Source organism: Podarcis raffonei, chromosome 8, assembly GCF_027172205.1.
Source record: "Podarcis raffonei isolate rPodRaf1 chromosome 8, rPodRaf1.pri, whole genome shotgun sequence".
Taxonomy (NCBI): Eukaryota; Metazoa; Chordata; class Lepidosauria; order Squamata; family Lacertidae; genus Podarcis; species Podarcis raffonei.
This window is the reverse complement of record NC_070609.1, coordinates 76,374,989-76,393,349: the sequence shown is the minus strand read 5'-3', so window position 1 is coordinate 76,393,349 and position 18,361 is coordinate 76,374,989. Positions and strand designations below refer to the sequence as shown.

At 45.9% G+C, this 18,361-nt stretch overlaps 1 protein-coding gene across 4 annotated transcripts in view; it reads right to left on the bottom strand.

Moving 5' to 3' along the window:
• The window catches only part of MTOR (mechanistic target of rapamycin kinase), a 110,747-nt gene that overhangs the window by 90,364 nt on the left and 2,022 nt on the right, over positions 1-18,361 (bottom strand). For 2 of the 4 annotated variants that reach the window (XM_053400949.1, XM_053400951.1), the window contains exons 2-16: positions 18,188-18,350; positions 17,537-17,645; positions 15,681-15,913; positions 14,749-14,949; positions 14,191-14,325; positions 12,715-12,987; positions 10,932-11,040; positions 9,994-10,180; positions 8,942-9,073; positions 6,678-6,922; positions 6,324-6,539; positions 5,305-5,510; positions 2,754-2,876; positions 2,465-2,554; positions 2,225-2,317 (exon numbers count right to left, since the gene is read on the bottom strand). In XM_053400949.1, the coding sequence (XP_053256924.1) occupies positions 2,225-2,317; positions 2,465-2,554; positions 2,754-2,876; positions 5,305-5,510; positions 6,324-6,539; positions 6,678-6,922; positions 8,942-9,073; positions 9,994-10,180; positions 10,932-11,040; positions 12,715-12,987; positions 14,191-14,325; positions 14,749-14,949; positions 15,681-15,913; positions 17,537-17,645; positions 18,188-18,307 (2,472 nt within the window). In that variant the 5' untranslated portion in view covers positions 18,308-18,350. The remainder of the gene's footprint in view (positions 1-2,224; positions 2,318-2,464; positions 2,555-2,753; positions 2,877-5,304; positions 5,511-6,323; positions 6,540-6,677; positions 6,923-8,941; positions 9,074-9,993; positions 10,181-10,931; positions 11,041-12,714; positions 12,988-14,190; positions 14,326-14,748; positions 14,950-15,680; positions 15,914-17,536; positions 17,646-18,187; positions 18,351-18,361) is intronic. The other 2 variants (XM_053400950.1, XM_053400952.1) reach the window with 1 other exon arrangement.

Here is an 18,361-nt window from a genome sequence, read left to right as displayed (position 1 = left end):
CTGTTTTGGCTTCCCCTTTAGCCCCGTGCAGCCTCTCCCTCCCGGGAGAGGCTGCGTGGGGCTAAAGACTCCATAGCCCTGTGCAGCCTCTCCTTGCCGGGAGACGCTGTGCAGGGCTTTCCTGGATTTACTGGGAGGTGGGGGGATTCACCCACCTCCCGCAAAACCGGCAGAAGCCGCGCAACTCCTTTAAAGAGATTGCGGCTTCTCCTGGCTCTTCTGGGAGGTGGGAGAAGGGACTGATGTGGCCAGTCAGTCCCTTCTCCCTCCTGTGGAAAAGCCCGCAAGAGCGCACGGAGCTTGTGTGCAGCTCTTGGGGGCTTTTCCTGCCTGCCTCCCCCCTGCATTCGCTCCATAGGACGCACACACATTTTCCCTTGCTTTTTAGGAGGGGAAAAGTGCGTCCTATGGTGCGAAAAATACGGTAATTTGGAGGCTGTGATGGGAGTAAATAGCCTCCCTACCCCCACCCAGGATTGTGGGGTGGGACTGCCCTTGCCTGCTGTGCCCTATACCACCCCCGAATTTGTGGAGATGGGGGCACTAGGCACGATGCCCTCCTGTGGGATTTCGGCGCTCCTGGACGCCGTCTCTGATCCGCGCCACTAGCTGCAAGAACTTCAAAAGAAACAATTTGGATGAAGCGAATGCACATATTTCAAGGAAGAAGGGGGATTAAAGACTGCTAACAGAAGAGATCTCTGATAAAACAAGAAGAGTCGAAGGAGCAAGTATAAATCACGAGAAGATACGCCAAGACTCGGTATGGCAAAGGGACTGATGGGGGAGGGGGAAAAAACCTTACTTTCTTATATGTGATTAAACAAGAACCCCCCCCCCCACAAGTTAGAAATGTCGTTTTAAGGACTTAAGCTGTGGATTTAAGGCTGTGTGGAGATAAACTTTTGAACCAAAGCATGTTTTGAGAAGAGCGTGGAATGTATAAGGGCTTTGGAATGACGCAGTTAAAAGTGCCGTCGCCATATTGGGAAGTTCTGTCGGAGGACTTAAGTCTGAGAGGAGAAATAGAGAAATAGAGCTGTTTTTATATTGTGGGTGAAACTCCTCAATGGGACTTAAGAGCGACAGTTTTGCGAGATTAATGATGGAAAGAGCGATGTTATCTATGAAGGCGATGATATATGGAAACCATCTCGATTTGAGGATTGGAAGAACGGAAAAATTCACACAGGATTATTATTGGTGTTTATCGGCTTAAGGAGACTATCAGAAGAGATCATAAAGAAAAAAGAGAAAATATATGAACAAGATGTGATGTGGAAACAGCAATATAAGACTGGATAGAATTATGAACTCTGTTTGGCTTGATTTGGACTGATTTGGACATTAACACAGTAGCAAGAAGATGATCAGAATCCCCTTTCGGATCTTGAAATATGGGTCCCCCCAACAAAATTTAAAATTCGGCTTTGTAATTCGGAATTTATGTGATGCGATTTAATTTGATTTGATAGGCCGGTTAATAAAAATTATTTTTTTAAAAAAAAGCTATAGCTGTTGCATTTTTCTGTTGCAAGAGGTGATGTGGAAACAGCAAGATAAGACTGGATAGAATTATTAACTTTATGTGGATTGATTTGGACATTAACGCAGTAGCAAGAAGATGATCAGAATCCCCCTTCGGATCTTGAAATATGGGTCCCCTCAACAAAATTTAAAATTCGGCTTTGTAATTCGGAATTTATGTGATGTGATTTGATTTGATTGGCCGGTTAATAATTTTTTTTTTTAAAAAAAACAATTTATACATGGCTTCCCACTAAAAAATGTCCCAAATAAAAACTAAAGAAAATACAATACTAAAATCAAAGAAATATTTTTATGAACAGTACAGTATCACATCATTGCTGCTGCCCCAAACACCTAGGAAAACAAATGTCAAGGTGGGGACCAGGCAAGTCTCCCTGAAGAGAGCATTCCATACATGTGGGGCTATCACTGAGAAGGTTGTGATTTATGAATAAATAAAGGGAGGAGGTGGCTTCCTGAATGAGCACTTTGCAGGGGTTTTTTTGTTCTATTATTGTTCTTCTAAATTTGGTATTAATGTCTGTTATGCTATTTGTATTTTAAGAACTGCAAGTAGCTTAGAGGCATCTTTTTGTGAAAAGTGATTCTTATTATGAAGTTTGATTTGTACAATATTCTAAGATTAGAGAGGAAAATCAAAAAGGCTTTTGTGAAAGCAGGCCACACTGCTCACCTGTCTCTTAGCAAGTAGGGAGGAATCCTGGAGCATGTCCATGATAATGATGAAAAGCTCATCCACCCATTTCCTCATCTCCAGCCCGCTAACCTGATGAGGGAGGAAAAAGAGGATTTGGCGGGTGAGCAGAAGGAACAGAAAGTTTACAGGCATGAAGTGACCATGGCAGCGCTCACACTGCCATGAAAAGTGTGGCTCGGTCAAGCAAAATAAACTTCCAAACTTCTAGAGGTTTACCTGTGCCAGTTCACCAATGGTAGCCAGGACGTTATTGATTACTCCAGGGTTCGGATCAGGGTCAGGGTCTTTCAGTTTCACAATCAGTGCCTGTTGAATGACATGCAGAAGGAGGAATTTTGATCAGGGAGGAAAATAAGTCTGCGTTTGTGGCCCATTTCAGCCAAGCATTCATGCCCCGCTCAGAAAAGCACAGCGGATGTAAATAATTCAATTAATGGCGTAATGTATAAATGAATTCGGGGGGGGGGGGGGGACAACCATCCTACATGTGCTATGAAAGGCCTACCTTGAGAATGGGTTCCATATAGGGGCGGATAAGTCTTGGGGCATTGGAGACCAGGTGCCCCAACATCCTTGCACTCTGCTCTTTGATCCTGCCAACGCCACTGTGCTCCAGCTCTGTCAGGATCTGAAGGGGGGGAAAGATGCCATGGAGGTGAGAGCTAGTATTTCCCCAGTTAGAAGCAGATTGGGAAGTAAATAACAGGCCTACAACTCCCATTCTCAAGCAGCAAAAGATTATCTTTCTCCATCTGGTCCTTATCTCTATGTAATGGAACAGTGGACTTTAGCCTCCAATGGAAGAAGCAAAGATAATGAAGAAAAGACCTGCTTGTAACATCAGGCTAGGTCAGGGGTGGTTTCAGTTTTGGTCAGGACATCAGGCTGCTGTTTGGCTAGGAAGCTTCACCCAAGAACACACAATGAAGTCTTGACTCTCCACACCAAAGTTCTTCAACTTGAGTCCCCAGATGTTGCTGGACTGCAACTCCAATCATCTGCAGCCATCTTATCCAATTGCCAGGGATTATGGGAGCCGTAGTCCAACATCATCTAGGGACTGAAGAATGAAGAAGGCCAACTCAAGCATTCATATTCTCTCCATCAATTGCACAAACCCACATTTTTCCTCCTTAGTTGGGGCATATGCAGGGAAAAGTCCAAGAAGAAAACTAAAAATGCAAAGGGGGACCTTTTAGGTCCTCCTAATCTGCCTTCAGGAAGCCCCCCTTGTATGAGTGCACAAACACATCCCCATCTCCAAGGGAAAGGTTATAGCTTAGTTGCAGAGCACTTGCTTTGCATGCAGAAGGCCCCAGATTTAAACCACAGCATCTCCAGGTAAGGCTGGGAATGCCCCCTGTTGGAAACCCCTGGAAAGCTGCTGCTGGTTATTGTGCTAGATGGGCCAATGATCTGTGTGAGAAGGCACCACAATGTTGTACCCTGGGTCCTATGCCATGTGGGGAAAGGGAGATCCAGCCAAACAGAGTGAACACCTCTGCTTGCCCATACTTTCCTTTAGACCAGGGGTCATCAAACTTTTTCAGCAGGTGGCCGGTCCACTGTCCCTCAGACCTTGTGGGGGGCCAGACTATATTTTTTTTGGGAGGGGGGAAATGAACCAATTCCTATGCCCCACAAATAACCCAGAGATGCATTTTAAATAAAAGGACACATTCTACTCATGTAAAAACACGCTGATTCCCGGACCGTCCATGGGCTGGGTTTAGAAGGGGATTGGGCCGGATCCGGCCCCCGGGCCTTAGTTTGCCTACCCATGCTTTAGACCTTTTCACTGCCACCAGGTGAATGAGTGGTTTGACCCCAGCTGCCTTTCACAAAACAGGCCTTGTGTCTGCTCAAGGACAACTCAAACAGCATGGAACTTGGCTCCAGATGTAGGGATGTATAAACAGAGACAAGTGTTAATGAAATCAAGTTAAATATTAACTAAAAAGGGAAGGAGGGAAGTTCTTACAAAAAATAGTTTACATAGAAAACCTATAGAAAACAGCATATCTCAGCAATGGAGCAAAAGAACAACTAAATAAATGGTTAGCCACAAAACCAGCTCTCCCCCGCAGTCACATTCCCTAAGACCACAGACTTACCAGGCAGTTCTTCACATAAGACTTTTCTATGATCCTTCTCACTGGTATATATCCTTTGTGAGAGACCCTCCTTGATCTGAATACTAAAGAAGAACTGTGGGTATGGTCTGGGGCTAGGTGACTCACAAGCCTAGCAATCAACAAGGTTCAAGGAAGCTTTTAGGTTTTAAATCTCAACTCAAGACAGGCTACGTGAGATCCCTCACATCTTCAATGGTTTTCCCACCTTCCAATCTGAGCACCCAGACAGGTCAGGCTTAACAAGTTAACTCCATATTCCCCAAGCAATGATACTAGACATGACTATTCAATTCATTTCCTTCCCCATGTGACACAGTACAAGGCAGATTCTTCTGTCGCTATGCAAGGTCCCTTAAACAAAACCTAGAGAAGTGCACCTGGAACGTGGTCAAAACAAGGGTGTAGTGAAAGAGCTGTATTCAACTCAGGCCACATTCACTCCATATGCTTAACTTGCCATGACCTCCACCCAAAGAATTCTGGGAGCTGTAGTTGATTAAGGGTGCAGAGAGTTGTTAGACCTTCCTATTCCCCTCACAGAGCTACAGTTCCCAGAGTGGTTTAACAGTCAATCCCTTTTCTCAGGGAACTCTGAGAATTGTAGGTCCGCAAGGGGAATAGATGGGTCTCTTAACAGCTTTCAGCACCCTTAACAAATTACAGCTCCCAGAATTCTCTAAGGGAGGTCATGACTGGTTAGTGGTTCCACAGTGCTTTAAATGTATGGTGCAAATGTGGCCTCAGAGTAGACCCACTGAAATTAATAAACTTAAGTGAGTCATGTCCATTAACTTCAATGAGTCAACTCTAGCATTGGATAAAACCCGATCACCTCTGAACTGGAGCAGGGCTCCCTGTGCTTCCAGGGACACACAGTTTTACCTTCTTGGTGCCACTCCGAAATCTTCCAACTCCCATTACCTGAATCAGCATCTTGCGTAGGAACGGCATGACAAAAGCCGGGTTCATGCTGCTCAGCCGGCCCACGGTGCAGATGCCGAGTTCGCGGATTTCAAACACCTGGTCATTCAGGGCTACAAAAAGAGCCTGCAAGTTCTCCGCCTGGGCCAGGTGTGCGTCGAATCGCTCATCCAGGGAGGCCAGCACACAGTATCGGATGTCAGGGTCTGAAAGAGCACATTTGAGCAGGAGGTGCTTGAGTGAAGCCTAGTTTAACAGTGCTGAATGATATAGTCAAATCACAGGGAGGGCATTGCTTCTGTGCCTGTTCTCTTGCTAGAGGAAGACATAGAAATGCCAGAAGCCGCCTCATACTGGGTCCGTCCAGTCCAGTAATGTCTGTTCTGATTGGCAATGGCTCTCTAGGGGAAGGGTGGCTAATTCCCAAAGACTCCACTGATTTTGGCAGCAATAACAGGGGGATACAAAGTAGACACTCCAATGAGTCCAGCATCCCAATGACCCTCTCTGATCCATCAACTGATGAGTGGGGAGAGGTGAAGAAACCCCTTCCATGGCCAAACTGAGGAGGTGTGCCTGGGCATGTATATTTAAGATTACGAGAGCACCCACACCCACTTCTGACCACTAGCATGCATCCTCCAGCCCCTCAGAAAGTTGGCCAAAGGCGAATGTAGCCTTTTGGCCAAAAAAGGTTAGGCATCCCTGCTCTGCGGTCTCAGGGAAAGAGAAATGTTGCCCATCATTTACTACTCGATTGTTTTCACCAGAGATGTCAGGAACTGGATCTGGAACCTTCCAAAGAAGGTGCTCTCTTACTAAAGTAGTGTTGTTCTCCAGGAGTTGGCATATCACAGCACCCTGAAAAACTGATTATTGGGAGTTAAACTACTGGCCTACCCAATGATCAGAAGAGCAAGATTAAAGCAGAAGGGCGTGGGCACTGTTCATATCCTTTGCTGGGAACCTGATAAAAGCACCATAGAAGTGACAAGCCTACCCCTGGCCTCTGCACTCACCTGGGTCTGTGATACCGACCACCAGCAGTTTGCTGAGGACATCCGCCACCACCTGCACAGCAGTCTGGCTGACGACATGGGTGTGCCCGCTAATCAAGTGAATGGATGGCGTGAGCAGGCGCGAACATGTGCGAGCCGCCTCCATCCGGACCTCCTTGTGCTCGCTGTTGAGGAAGTGGTCCGCACAGTGCCGGACAAACTGAGTCAGTGAATGCCCTAAAAGGGAAGGGGGTGTGGAACGGATGGATAAAATATTTTGCTGCCACTCTCACGCACGAGACGCACTAGCAGGGGGACCCTGCTGCCCCTCTTATTTAGGATTTCAATTTGTTTCCTCCCACTGCTGTCACTCACCTTCAAACTCAAAGCTGCCCAGGGTGCGGAGGGCAAGTGTGGTGCTGCCCACATCGTTGGTCTCAGGGATATTGGTGAGGCTGGGAGAAGCCAGCTGGTGGGCCAAGCCTTTTGGCATGCCTGGGTGGCGCAGGGGCCTGTGCATCAGAACCATGGAGAGCATCTTCAGCAGTCCGTCCTGGATCTCCTTCTTCAGCTGGGGGATCTGGCGACTCAAGTCGTACAGCACGGCCGTCAGGGCAGGGCTGAGGGCAAGACAGAGGTCCACACAGGTCCTTTAGCTTGGCAAGCCATTAAGCATGGGTTCAAATCCTTTTGCAGTTCTCTCCTCATCCTCTAAGCTGGAAATGGAGAACTTGTGCCCCTCCAGATGTTACCAGGGTACAAATCCCATCAGCCACTGCCAGCACAGCCAATGGTTAGGAATGATTGGAGCTGTAGTCCAGCAACACCTGGGGAGTTACAGGCTCTCTACTTTTGCTCCAGTCCAATAGTCCAGTCTTATTGGGCAAACTCTTTTGCAGGCTTTGGTGATGTCAAAGCCCACAAAAGATTTTTTAAAAAAAATCAAAGTCATTTGGGTCTATTAGGAAAAGTCTCTCTAACTTTCTCTGACACACAAATTAAAAAATCATCAGAAATGTCTTGGCAGAGCATCCATGCCTGAAAACAATTCCGGCCTCAGACTAGTTGCCTGGATATAATTCCCAAAAGTTGCCAGACTCCTACCAAGAGGGTTGTGGAAGGTCAGGAGACAAAAGAATTCAGCTCTCAAACTTGCCCCACTGGTAATAACGATTAATAAAAATTTCTTGCTTGTTTGCTTGGGCATTTGCCTCACAGGAGATATTTAAAATGACAGAAGTGGACATTGAGGCCTTCAGAGGAATTCATGTGGAATTCTGGAAATACTTTAAATACCAGCACAGACTCCATTCTGGAGAGACACATGGAGAACTTGACATTTCACTGAAAAACAGCAGCTTCCTCAGAGCTAACAACACATGCTTCACTCTGCATACCCACTACACCTGATAGAGGTGCACAAGACGATTAACAGCAGAATCCTAAACCTGCATGACGCCAGGATTAGGAATACCACCCCTGCTATGCCAGCAGAATGCTCACTGCATCCAGTGCAAAGCCAGCTCAAGAGGGGGAAAGAAAAACACACGGGGTGAATAAACAAAAACTCTGCCAGTGCCCACCAATTGGGAACTGTGCCAGCAGCGGCACCCATGTACCAACAACACAGGAAGGTGAGCCAATGGATTCATGACGATGGGGACACATGTGCTCCCAGCAAACACCCCTGCATCATTATTCGTTATTATTAAAATTCTATCTGGCCCTTCCTCTCAAATGAGGTCCATGTCAGTAATAAAACAATGCAATTAATACTTTGAAAGAGTCAAAACTTCTGGGATGCTTCAGCACAAACATGCACACATAGCCCAATGCTCTACTGGCAGGATAGCTGTAATGGATGGCAGGGGATAAAACACTTCAACTGTATCTTATATCCCTTCAACTCCATTCTTCAGAGGTGGAGCCCAAGGGATGCATTCCTGCATGGGCAACACATGCCAGTATGGGATAGGGGCCAGAGGCAAAAAACAAGTGGGGCAATGGATGCTGCTCTCACCTTTCTACAGTAAGCTACAGAAGTCAGGTGTTAAGACATCACAACACCCACATCCCTCCATCCCGGCAAGTGGGAGAAACTGTCAACAGTTCAAGGACACATTCCAACCAGGCAAAAGCACTCAAGGAGGAGAGTCCTGAGGGCCAGATCAAGATGCCTCAAGGGCCCCATTGTTTCCCAGCCCTGCAGGGAACACTGCTGCACTTAAACAAGAGGCATGTGTCTGCAACCATGAAGTGGGCATGCACCAAGGAGAAGCCACCAAGTGCAACAGCTCCGTGGGGTAAGCCCACTTGATGTTTCAGATGTATTTGGGGTAGTACTAACTAAGTATTACCCAGGGCAGACCCACTGGGGCTAATTTAGTCATGGCCATTAATTTCAGTGCATCCGCTCTGAGTAGAACTAGCACTAGAGACAAACCCTGCCCCCTCCAGGGTTGCTGTAATGTTTGCAGCAGGACCCATAAAGAACATGCTGGAAATGTGAGTGGTGCTTAAAGCCTGAAGCTGAGCCCTAGCCAGTTGTATCTTTTGAAAAAAGGCTAGTGGTTAGCAGAGGGAAACGCAAACCCACAAGTGCCACATAGTGGCTGGCGGAGGTAACGGATAATCCCTACCTCAGTCCTACAGCCAGCATGGGTTCCAGAAGCTCCTTGATGTCTTGCTGGATGGAGGGCCCCATCGCACGTGCCAGCATACTGATACAGGTAAAGACGGTGGCATCCACCTGCACCGACTTCTGCCTCCTGCTGAAGTGCATCAGAATTACAGTTTCAAGAAGAAGGAAGTGTCATCCTGAATATCATCCTATTCGTATAACCATTTCTCCTGCCCCCTGCTGTCCCCCAAGACAAAGGTACACCACCTAAGAACGAGCCAGAAGAAAACCCAGTGGGCGTGTTATTATTACTATTACCATTATCAATTTGTAAGATCCCACGGAAGGTTACCACAATTAAAATATAGGTTGTGTGTGTGTGTGTGTGCGCGCGCGCGCATTTGTGCGTAATGTGTGTTCTTTTTGTATGTGTGCATGTCTCTCTCTATATATGTATGTGTATAAATTACAGTGGTGCCTCGCAAGACGAAATTAATCCGTTCTGCGAGTCTCTTCGTCTTGCGGTTTTTTCATCTTGCGAAGCACGGCTATTAGCGGCTTAGCGGCTATTAACGGCTTAGCGGCTATTAACGACTTTAAGAAAAAGGAAACAAACTCGCAAGAACTCGCAAGACGTTTCGTCTTGCGAAGCAAGCCCATAGGGAAATTCGTCTTGCAGAACGACTCAAAAAACAGAAAACTCTTTCGTCTTGCGCGTTTTTCATCTTGCGAGGCATTCGTCTTGCGAGGTACCACTGTATATCAATGAATCGTAGGTGGTTTGTGTGAATTTGTTAACATTTTGTGTGAATGAATTAATGGAATAATGGAATTACACTTATGCTTTAAAATATGTTCCCAGTAGCTTGGAAACCTTTAAATCATATTAATTATAATTTTGGCACAAGCCCAATTCTTGGCAGCTTCTGTATGTTTCAGAAGAAACACCGGGCAAAAAATCATTCCCTCCCAGAGATCACAGTTTGGAGATTATCATTTAAAAGGGAAAGCCGTGAACACTTTTAAAAGACATCACAGCCGTCTCCTGACCTTTGCATGCAGCACACTCACTTGTGGGTAAGATCCTTTGGTGGGAGGGCAGCCTTGATAATTTCAAGGACTTTGGGAAGGTACACCTGGAATTCTGACCGCACGGCCACCGAGAGCAAGCCCAAGGCCTGGAAAGCGGCAGTTCGCTCCTTCTCTTTTTTGACGCAGCTCAGCACGTGGTTCATGGTGTCTGGAAGGTAGTGGTCAGCTGGCCACACGTTCACATGAAAAAAGGAGAGAGGAAGCACAAGCAACATTATTTCAGGGCTGCATTTGTTCGGTGAGAAAGAGGTTACTGGCCAAATCTGCTCACAAACTTGTTTACCACAAGCCCAGCTTTCAAATGTAGGTGGGCAATTTTTGGTTAAAAGTTGCTGGAAACAGCAAGAGGGGAGAGTGCTCTTGCACTTGAGTCCTGCTTGTGGGTTTCCCAAAGGCATCTGGTTGGCCACTGTGAGAATGGGATGCTGGACTTGATGGGTCAGTGGCCTGATCCAGCAAGGCTTTTATTATGTTGGGTCCTGCTTGTGGGACCTTACCTAGTGAGTGAGGAAGTAAAGGCAGTTTGCTTATGCTCAGAGGTCATTCACAGCCACCAGCCAGTAGGCACAGAGAAATAACAGCCGCGGCTAAGGCATGGCTCTGGTTCCAGGGCACCAAGAAACACTCAGTTGAAAGTAAGCACAGAATCTGGAAGTTCTATCCCAGCCTTTCCCAAGCTGAAGCACTTCAGATATTTTGGACTACCACTTCCATCAGCCTCAGCCAGCATAGTTGTAGCAGTAGGATATATTCCACCCAGTCACCACCAGTCTGTAGTAGAATAAGTATATTCCATTCTGTACAGGAATAGCAAATAGGTTTGCTCCTGCAGTCCCATCTCCTCCACCTGTTGCCTCCTGCAAAATGAAATTTTAAAATCCCACCTCTGAAAATGCAGCATGCAAGAGCGCTTTTACCTGTGAAAGCAGAAGGACGAAAAGCTGCCAGGCGTGGCAGTAAGCTGAGGACAGTCATTTGGATCAGAGAGTTCTTGCTGCTTCGGCACTTCAGAACCCAGTAGCACACCTGAGAGACAGACAAAAGGTAAAAGGGTGTTATGGCAACAGAACAGAAAACAAGGCTTGAGATGTATGGTTGGGCCATACCACTCCAGACTGCAGATGTGTGGGTGGTTGTTAAGAGATGTGAAGGGCTGAGATAGCAACGAGAGGGTCCTTTCCCCCTGCAATTTTTCCAGTGGGGAAAAAAAATGGAGATCTGGGGATAAATGGGGGCAAAACCTCTCATGAACAATTTTCTTTTGTAGAATAGTGAGAGAAATCCACTTCAAGGGATAGTTTTAAAACATTGTTTGAGATACACTTCAGTCCCTCTAAAATTGTTTAAAATCTGCAATACACAGGAAGTTCAATGGCTGTCTACTGTAGAATTATTTATCAGTAATTATCTATATTATTATTTGTTGTTTTGTTGTTGTTATTATTATTTTCAATTTATATGCTGTCCTTTATCAAAAGATCGTAGAACAGTATACAACATTAAGAACACTTTATGGAACATAGTTGTAAAAACATAATAAAAAGTATAATAATAGATAGCATAATAAAAAAATAATCACAGTAACTTTAACTTTAGTATTAGACACATACATTGGTTTGTATCCCACTCAAGTCTCACCGAAAGCAGACCCACTGAAATTGATCGACCCAAGTTAGTTATGTCCATTCATTTCAAGGGGATGTATAGCCTATACAGAGTAGGCCCACCAATATTAATGGACATGGCTAACTAAGGCCTGTTAATTTCAATGGGTATATTCTGAGCAAGACCAGTACAGTATTGGATATAACCCATTAGACCTACTCCGAACAGGACAAATTCTGGCTATCTGAATGGGAGCCGGAGTCAACTCATATAGAACCGGCAGAGAATCAGAAGCAAATGGGAGGGATCTCATTACCTTTTTCTGCGAAGCTGGGACTGTTGCATTCAATGTAAGACTTTCTGTGGGAGTTGGCAAAGAAGGGAAGAGGTCCCTGAAAGTTGTGGCTAGTAGCTCTGAAATGAGCATGGTGAGGTTACTCCAGTCCTTCTCTGTTCATTTCCAGGATGGAAAGGATAGAAGGCTTGTATGGAGATGTTCTCAGTCCATCAAACCTCATCTAAACAAATGTCATTTGCTCCTTGTATTTTTGCATTGATCAATGGTTTCTAACAAATAGCTCTGACTGTCATCTACACACAAAATAATGTTTTATTTAAACACTACTGATTTTCACATTTGAACCCATGTCAGATCATAAGCTGGGATATGAAACTATGGATGAAGTTAATTTACAAAGCCATTTGCACTGACTTGAAGTTATGTCGGATTTCACAAACTATACTATGGGTCTTTGCTCTGCCTTAAGAGGCTGGTGCACCGCAGAAAGATGGACCTTACAAGCTGAGCAGACAATAAAGCAGCGCAGTATCATGGTTGGTCTGTTGCATGCATAGAACAGATTGCCGCAATGGCTGAAATGAGCCACACTCACTGCTGCACTCATCAACAAGTATGTATAACCGCAGAGCTTGTTCAGAGGGAAATTATGAACTGGGCGCATAAATTATCTCTCTTCAGCAACAGGTGAAAAGATGAACAGAGGGATTCCATAACTCCAAGGGATGCTATTCAAGCTGTGCCTGTCTTGTTGCAGTTTGAAGGGCAATATAAGGGGGGGGGTGTTTCAAGCTCACCTGGTCGAACTTCTCTTCCATGAGTTCTCTGCAGCACCGACTTTCTACCAAGGTTGACTTGGGTGGGACAGGTGATGCGCCGAAACCCATTATTGGGTGGGGGCTGTAGCCCAGTAGCCCCACCAAGGCATTGGACTGCTGAGGCTGTATAGACTGGAAGCTGGAAAACGGGGTGATGTGGCGAGGTTTGGTCCCAAAGCCCAGCATGTCTTTGCAGTATTTATCGTGCACCATTTGCTGCTGTGTAATCTCCTCCATCTCTTCTCTAAGACGCTGTGGGGAAGGGAAGGAAGAGGATGTTTAGTGCTGCTTTTCCTGGCCACCCACCCCAGCATGGAAGGCAACAGAAGATCAGCCCGCTTGGGCTTCTCCTACCAGATGCCCTCCAGATTTTTTGGGCTACAGTTCCTGTCAGTGTGGCCTATGATCATTTACTTCTTTGTTACATGTCTATACCTGAGCTTCCATGCAGCCTCCTTCACTAAATACACACAGCACTATCATTCCCAAGAACCCCTAAGGCAGGCATGGCCCAACTTGGCCCTCCAGCTGTTTTGGGACTACAATTCCCATCATCCCTGACCACTGGTCCTGTTAGCTAGGGATGATGGGAGTTGTAGTCCCAAAACAGCTAGAGGGCCAAGTTTGGCCATGCCTGCCCAAAGGAGATGAAATCAGAGATAAATCCAGTTCATCTGCTGTGCAGCTATGTCCTAAGAAAATGAGCAAAAAGAGTAGGGGGAGAAGGATATATTTAAAAAAATCAAAACAAGATCCTTTGTTTCAGGTTAGCATTGAAGATGGGGACTCAAGCCTGGGAAGGTTGATGAACCCAACCCGAGAACATGCTCCTAAATTGTCTGGAACACTCAAGAGAGTCATTGGGTTCTATGCAAAATCTGAACACATAATTCATTTGACCTTTTACAGTCTTGGCATATTTTGGTTGCTTTTCTGCCATTTAATGGAGAGGAGGAGGAGGAGTTTGAAGAGGTTGTTGGCACCTGGTCACTGCAGGCAAGTTAACAGCTCACAAATATTTGCAATGCGAGCTGACTCTAAAAAGTCATCATTGGCCCAACCAGCCCGACCTCAATATATTTGTGGGCTCTGATTCAAATCAGCAACCTTAAACTAGTTGAAAGAAGAACATTAAGAAGAAATCTGCTGGATCAGGCTAATGGCACATTGTGCTCTCACAGTGGCCAACCCGATCCCTATGTGAAGCTCACAAGCAGAAACTGAAGACAATAGCACTTTCCCTTCCTGCAGTTTCCAGCAACTGGTACTTTGAAGCATTGTGGAGGTAAAACATGTCTAGCCGTGATTGACAGCTTTTTTGTCCCATGAATTTGCCTAATCCTCTTTTAAAGCCGTACAAGTTGGTGGGGATTGCTGCCTCCTATGGGAACTAGTTTCATAGCTCAACGTCCAGAGTAGTACACCCCAGCTGTGCCCCCCTTCTTATCAACTCACCTCTCCTTCCATGCTGCTGATCCTCACCAGCTCATTAAGGATGAGCAAGGCCCCATGGATGCGGTCATCGCGGTTCATACCCTTCTCCTTGGCCACAGTTTCATCAAAACCCTTTTCAGCTTCCTCGTATGTTTGCTAAAATGACATTATTATTATTACTTGGCATTTATACAGCTGTTTTTCTTACTGCTCAAACACTTGTATCTTATTCCTTCACACTGTCAAGCAAGTCAGTGTTTTATCTTCATTAACACAGAGTTGGGCAGCGAGGCTGAGAGACATGCTAGCAGATTTATGGCTGAACTGAGATTTCCACCAAGAATGCCAAGGCTTACAATGCTGAGAGCCAGTGTGGCACAGTGCTTAAAGCATCAGACCAAGAGTTGGGAGTCCAGGGTTTACATGAAGGTCATTGGGTGATCTTGGGTCAGTCATCACTTCTCAGACTAACCTTACAGGGTTGTTGTGGGGATTAAGGAGGGGGAGCATTATTTACAATAGCGTGGCATGGATAGGAGCTTCTTCCACCCACATCAGCCCTGAAAGCTTTCTCCTTACTCGATACCACTGAGGTTTCTGCATCTCTTTTGACTCTCGCTGGGTAGTCAGGATGAGGCAGGCTCGTAAGGCAGAAACAGCTCCCTCACGGATGGCCTGCTTTGGGTCCCACACGGCCACAAAGATGTTGTCAAAAAACGGCTGCACTTGCTGGAAGAAGAAGGTGGGGACGCTGATTGCCAGCTCTCGCAGAACTAAGACCTGGAGGGGAGGTAAGAGTGAAACGATAGGAATCAGGAAGCAGAAACAAGAAATCAGATGCTTACTAACAGTGCTGGCAGGCACACACATGAGGGTCAGGTCTTCTGTCTGAAGATCATACAAAGAGCAAGGCGGAGATTTGTTCATACCCCACTTCTAACTCACGAGACCAAACTAGATACAACAGTAAATGCGGCTCTGCATTTAACACACAGGTTTTTTGAGAAACACAAATAGCATCTGCTGGGGGAGGAAGTTTAATAATTATCAAGGTCACAACAGGAGTGGATGGAGAGTTTGTTTCCTCCCCTGCTGTGGTCCTAAGGAGAAACATATCTGAATCTGGTGCTTGCTTGGGGGGTGGGAATCCCCCATTGAGCAAGGTTGAGCATCATCAACAGGTTACAATTCCAAAAGTTAATTTGGGGAAAGCAGAGAGTCTTAAGCTGGTATAAACCCAAACACATGTTTCATAGCACAATATGCCCTTAGAGCAGTTAACTTCCTGGACAACCCTGCCTTATGTTATGGTGCAAAGGTTGGTGTTTCAAAACACCACTGGTTAAATGTATGGTGGGAAGGGAAGACACTGAGATGAGGAAGGAAAAACAGTGGAGGACATGACCAAGGCTCAGGCATTTGCTCCCAGTTCCGGATCTCCCCTTGAAGTACCACTCCTGAAATCCTCAAAAGCCCTGCAAGCTGTTTGCATCCAAAGAATGGACTCTTACCGCCGCATGCCTCCGTCCTTCATTTCTGTCAGCTCCCAGCCACTCCAGAGCCCGCTTCACTTCAAACTCCACGTATTCCGCTGTGAAGGTGTCACCTGCCATGGCCAGGCGCCCAATGGCCTTGGAGGCCATCTCCATAACAACGGGGTCATTCGAGGGAAGGAGATTCCTTAGGTAATTGGCAAACCTGCCAATGCGGGTGACATTGCCTCCCTCAACGCCAATTAGGCTCGCTGGGGAAAAGAAAAGAAAAATGCCAGGGCGTGTTTCAAAAGTGCCATAGCTGGGTAAGACATTGGAAAGAAAGCGAATATCCCTACAATTCACTAATTTAAACATATCCCTGCTACCTCTTCCTATACCGAAATCACCCTAGAGAAAGACAACCCACCATTTTTGAAAATCGTAATTCAGAGGCAGGGGAATCTTTATCAGCTCAAGGACCACACTTCCACCTGGGCAGCCTTCTGAGGGGCCACATGCTGTGGCCGGATAGGCGAAAGGGGTCGAAGCAATTAATGTAAACATTAGCCTACTGTACAAAGGTGCCTTCTACACACACTCACATGCCACTCCTTATCCTTCTTCCAGACAAACAAGAGGCACTGTCAGAGTTCAATGGCACATTCCAGCCAGGCAAAAACATTCCAGGGGGATATGAAGTAGGTCTGAGGGGGGACTCTCTGGACTGGGGAGAGGCCAGAGATTCAGACAGAGAGGCCCAGAGGGCTTCATTTGGCCCCAGCCCTGAGATTCTCCATCCCTGGCTTAATTGGTAGGGTATATACAATTATCATCCTGCACAGTAAGAGTGAACTCCAAGAGCAGATTCTTACACAGCAAAACAGCACCATCCATACATAAGAGAGGTAACAGCAGGCTTGAGGGAACCCCGGGGTTTGCAGAAGGAAAAAAAAAGGAAAGGAAAGAAAAAAATATTTAGATTGGAAAAAACCAAAGGATGGGGGGAACACACACACACACACACACCAACAATCTAATGATGGCTTAGCATGCTGAAGGCTGCTGAACTTCTGTTAGGAAAGTGGAATGGAATGGAGTATCTTGGGAAAGGAAAGGCTGGCTAGAACCCAAACAGGAATATTTGACACTGTCATATACTGAGTCGCAGGTCCCACTTGTCCAGCAGATTCTGCAGGCTTCTGCTGCTTACAGAACTCCACTCTGCAGTTTCCATTCCCAATAAGCAAATAGCCACCTTTTTGCCAATCTTTTTCCTAAACAGGCCCAGCTAAGTGGAGATGAAAAATGGACAATGGGTTCACTCACTCACCCCCTCTCAAGCTAACTGGAGGTTTAGGCACCCTGGCAGGAGAGGAGGCAGCATTTCAGTTATTTACAATATTGTTTGAAGTTGTGTTTTTATGGCCACTTTGAATGTTAAAAAAAGGCTAATAATAATAATGATAATACTGCATGGTATAAGGCAGGAGTGACGAGCATCAGGCCTGAGGGCCAAATGTGCCCCCTGTCAAGTCTCTCTATCAAGCCCTTGAGACTCCATCCAGTTCCCCACTCTTAGAATAAGGGGAGGCTGTAAGGCAGCAGAACAAGCTGTTACATAGGCTTTTTTAAAATGTAGGGAATAAAATAAAAATACCCCTTTTTTAATTGTTCTTTTTGCATTCTGAATGGCTTTCTTGTCAAAACATTGGGTTACACTGGGTTATTTGTTAAACAAAAGAACTATTTATAAATTGTGTGTGTGTGTGTGAGAGAGAGAGAGAGAGAGAGAGAGAGAGAGAGAGAGAATATACTATAACCCAATGTGGCAAAAAATAAAGGAACTCTCAGCATATCAAGATTTTTGTTAGACAAAATATGCAGGCACTTACCTATGGCCAAAATGCCCCCTTTCCTCTCATTTGCATCTGAACTAGAGACAAGCTCAAAGATATGATGATTCAGCTGGTCATAAAAACGGGTAGATTCCTCTTGGCTCATCTGTGCAGGAGAAAACAAACAAAAATGTTTGAAAAGCAGTTCTTGGCCATGAATAAGTAAAGGCTTTTCCAGTCTCTATAAATTGTATGGGGGAACAGGGGAGGCAGAAATGAATAAAAAGTGTTAAGAACATATGACTGATCCAAACTCAAAGAAATCTCTTAGGCTTTCTCATTTGTGCCTTGGTGGAAAGGTGTTGGATGTTGGAGAGGAATCAAAGTTGGCTATTGCAACATGCGTTTTGCATGCAGGAGGTTCCAGGTCCAACCCCAGGCTCTCCAATTAAAAGGGTTCAGGAATGGACAGAATGGCCTGGTGGAGGACAGTTGCCTATGAAATTTGAAAATGTTTTAAAACACCCTGTGGGTCAAATTATTATTTAAACAGCACCCATTTACATGATGTACACGTCAAACAAAATCCAGAGAAAGGTATCTGCTCCCAGGGAGATTACAATCTATGCCTGACAGCAAGGACACGCTTCCACTCCCAGGAAAAAACATATATGGAGCTCTGCCCAGCTCTCCTCCCATCTCACTCACCTCACGGAGCTCCATGGTGACATAATGCTGCAAATCTTTGGCAGCTTTTGCCCTGGCCTCTTCGTTCCGGCTCTTGAGGCCACCAGCAAACTGCTGAAGGATAATGACCGTCCCCGACATGGTGGCGGCAAATCAGAGCGAGGAGCATCAAGTCCTCTGGGCCCTTAAGGAGAC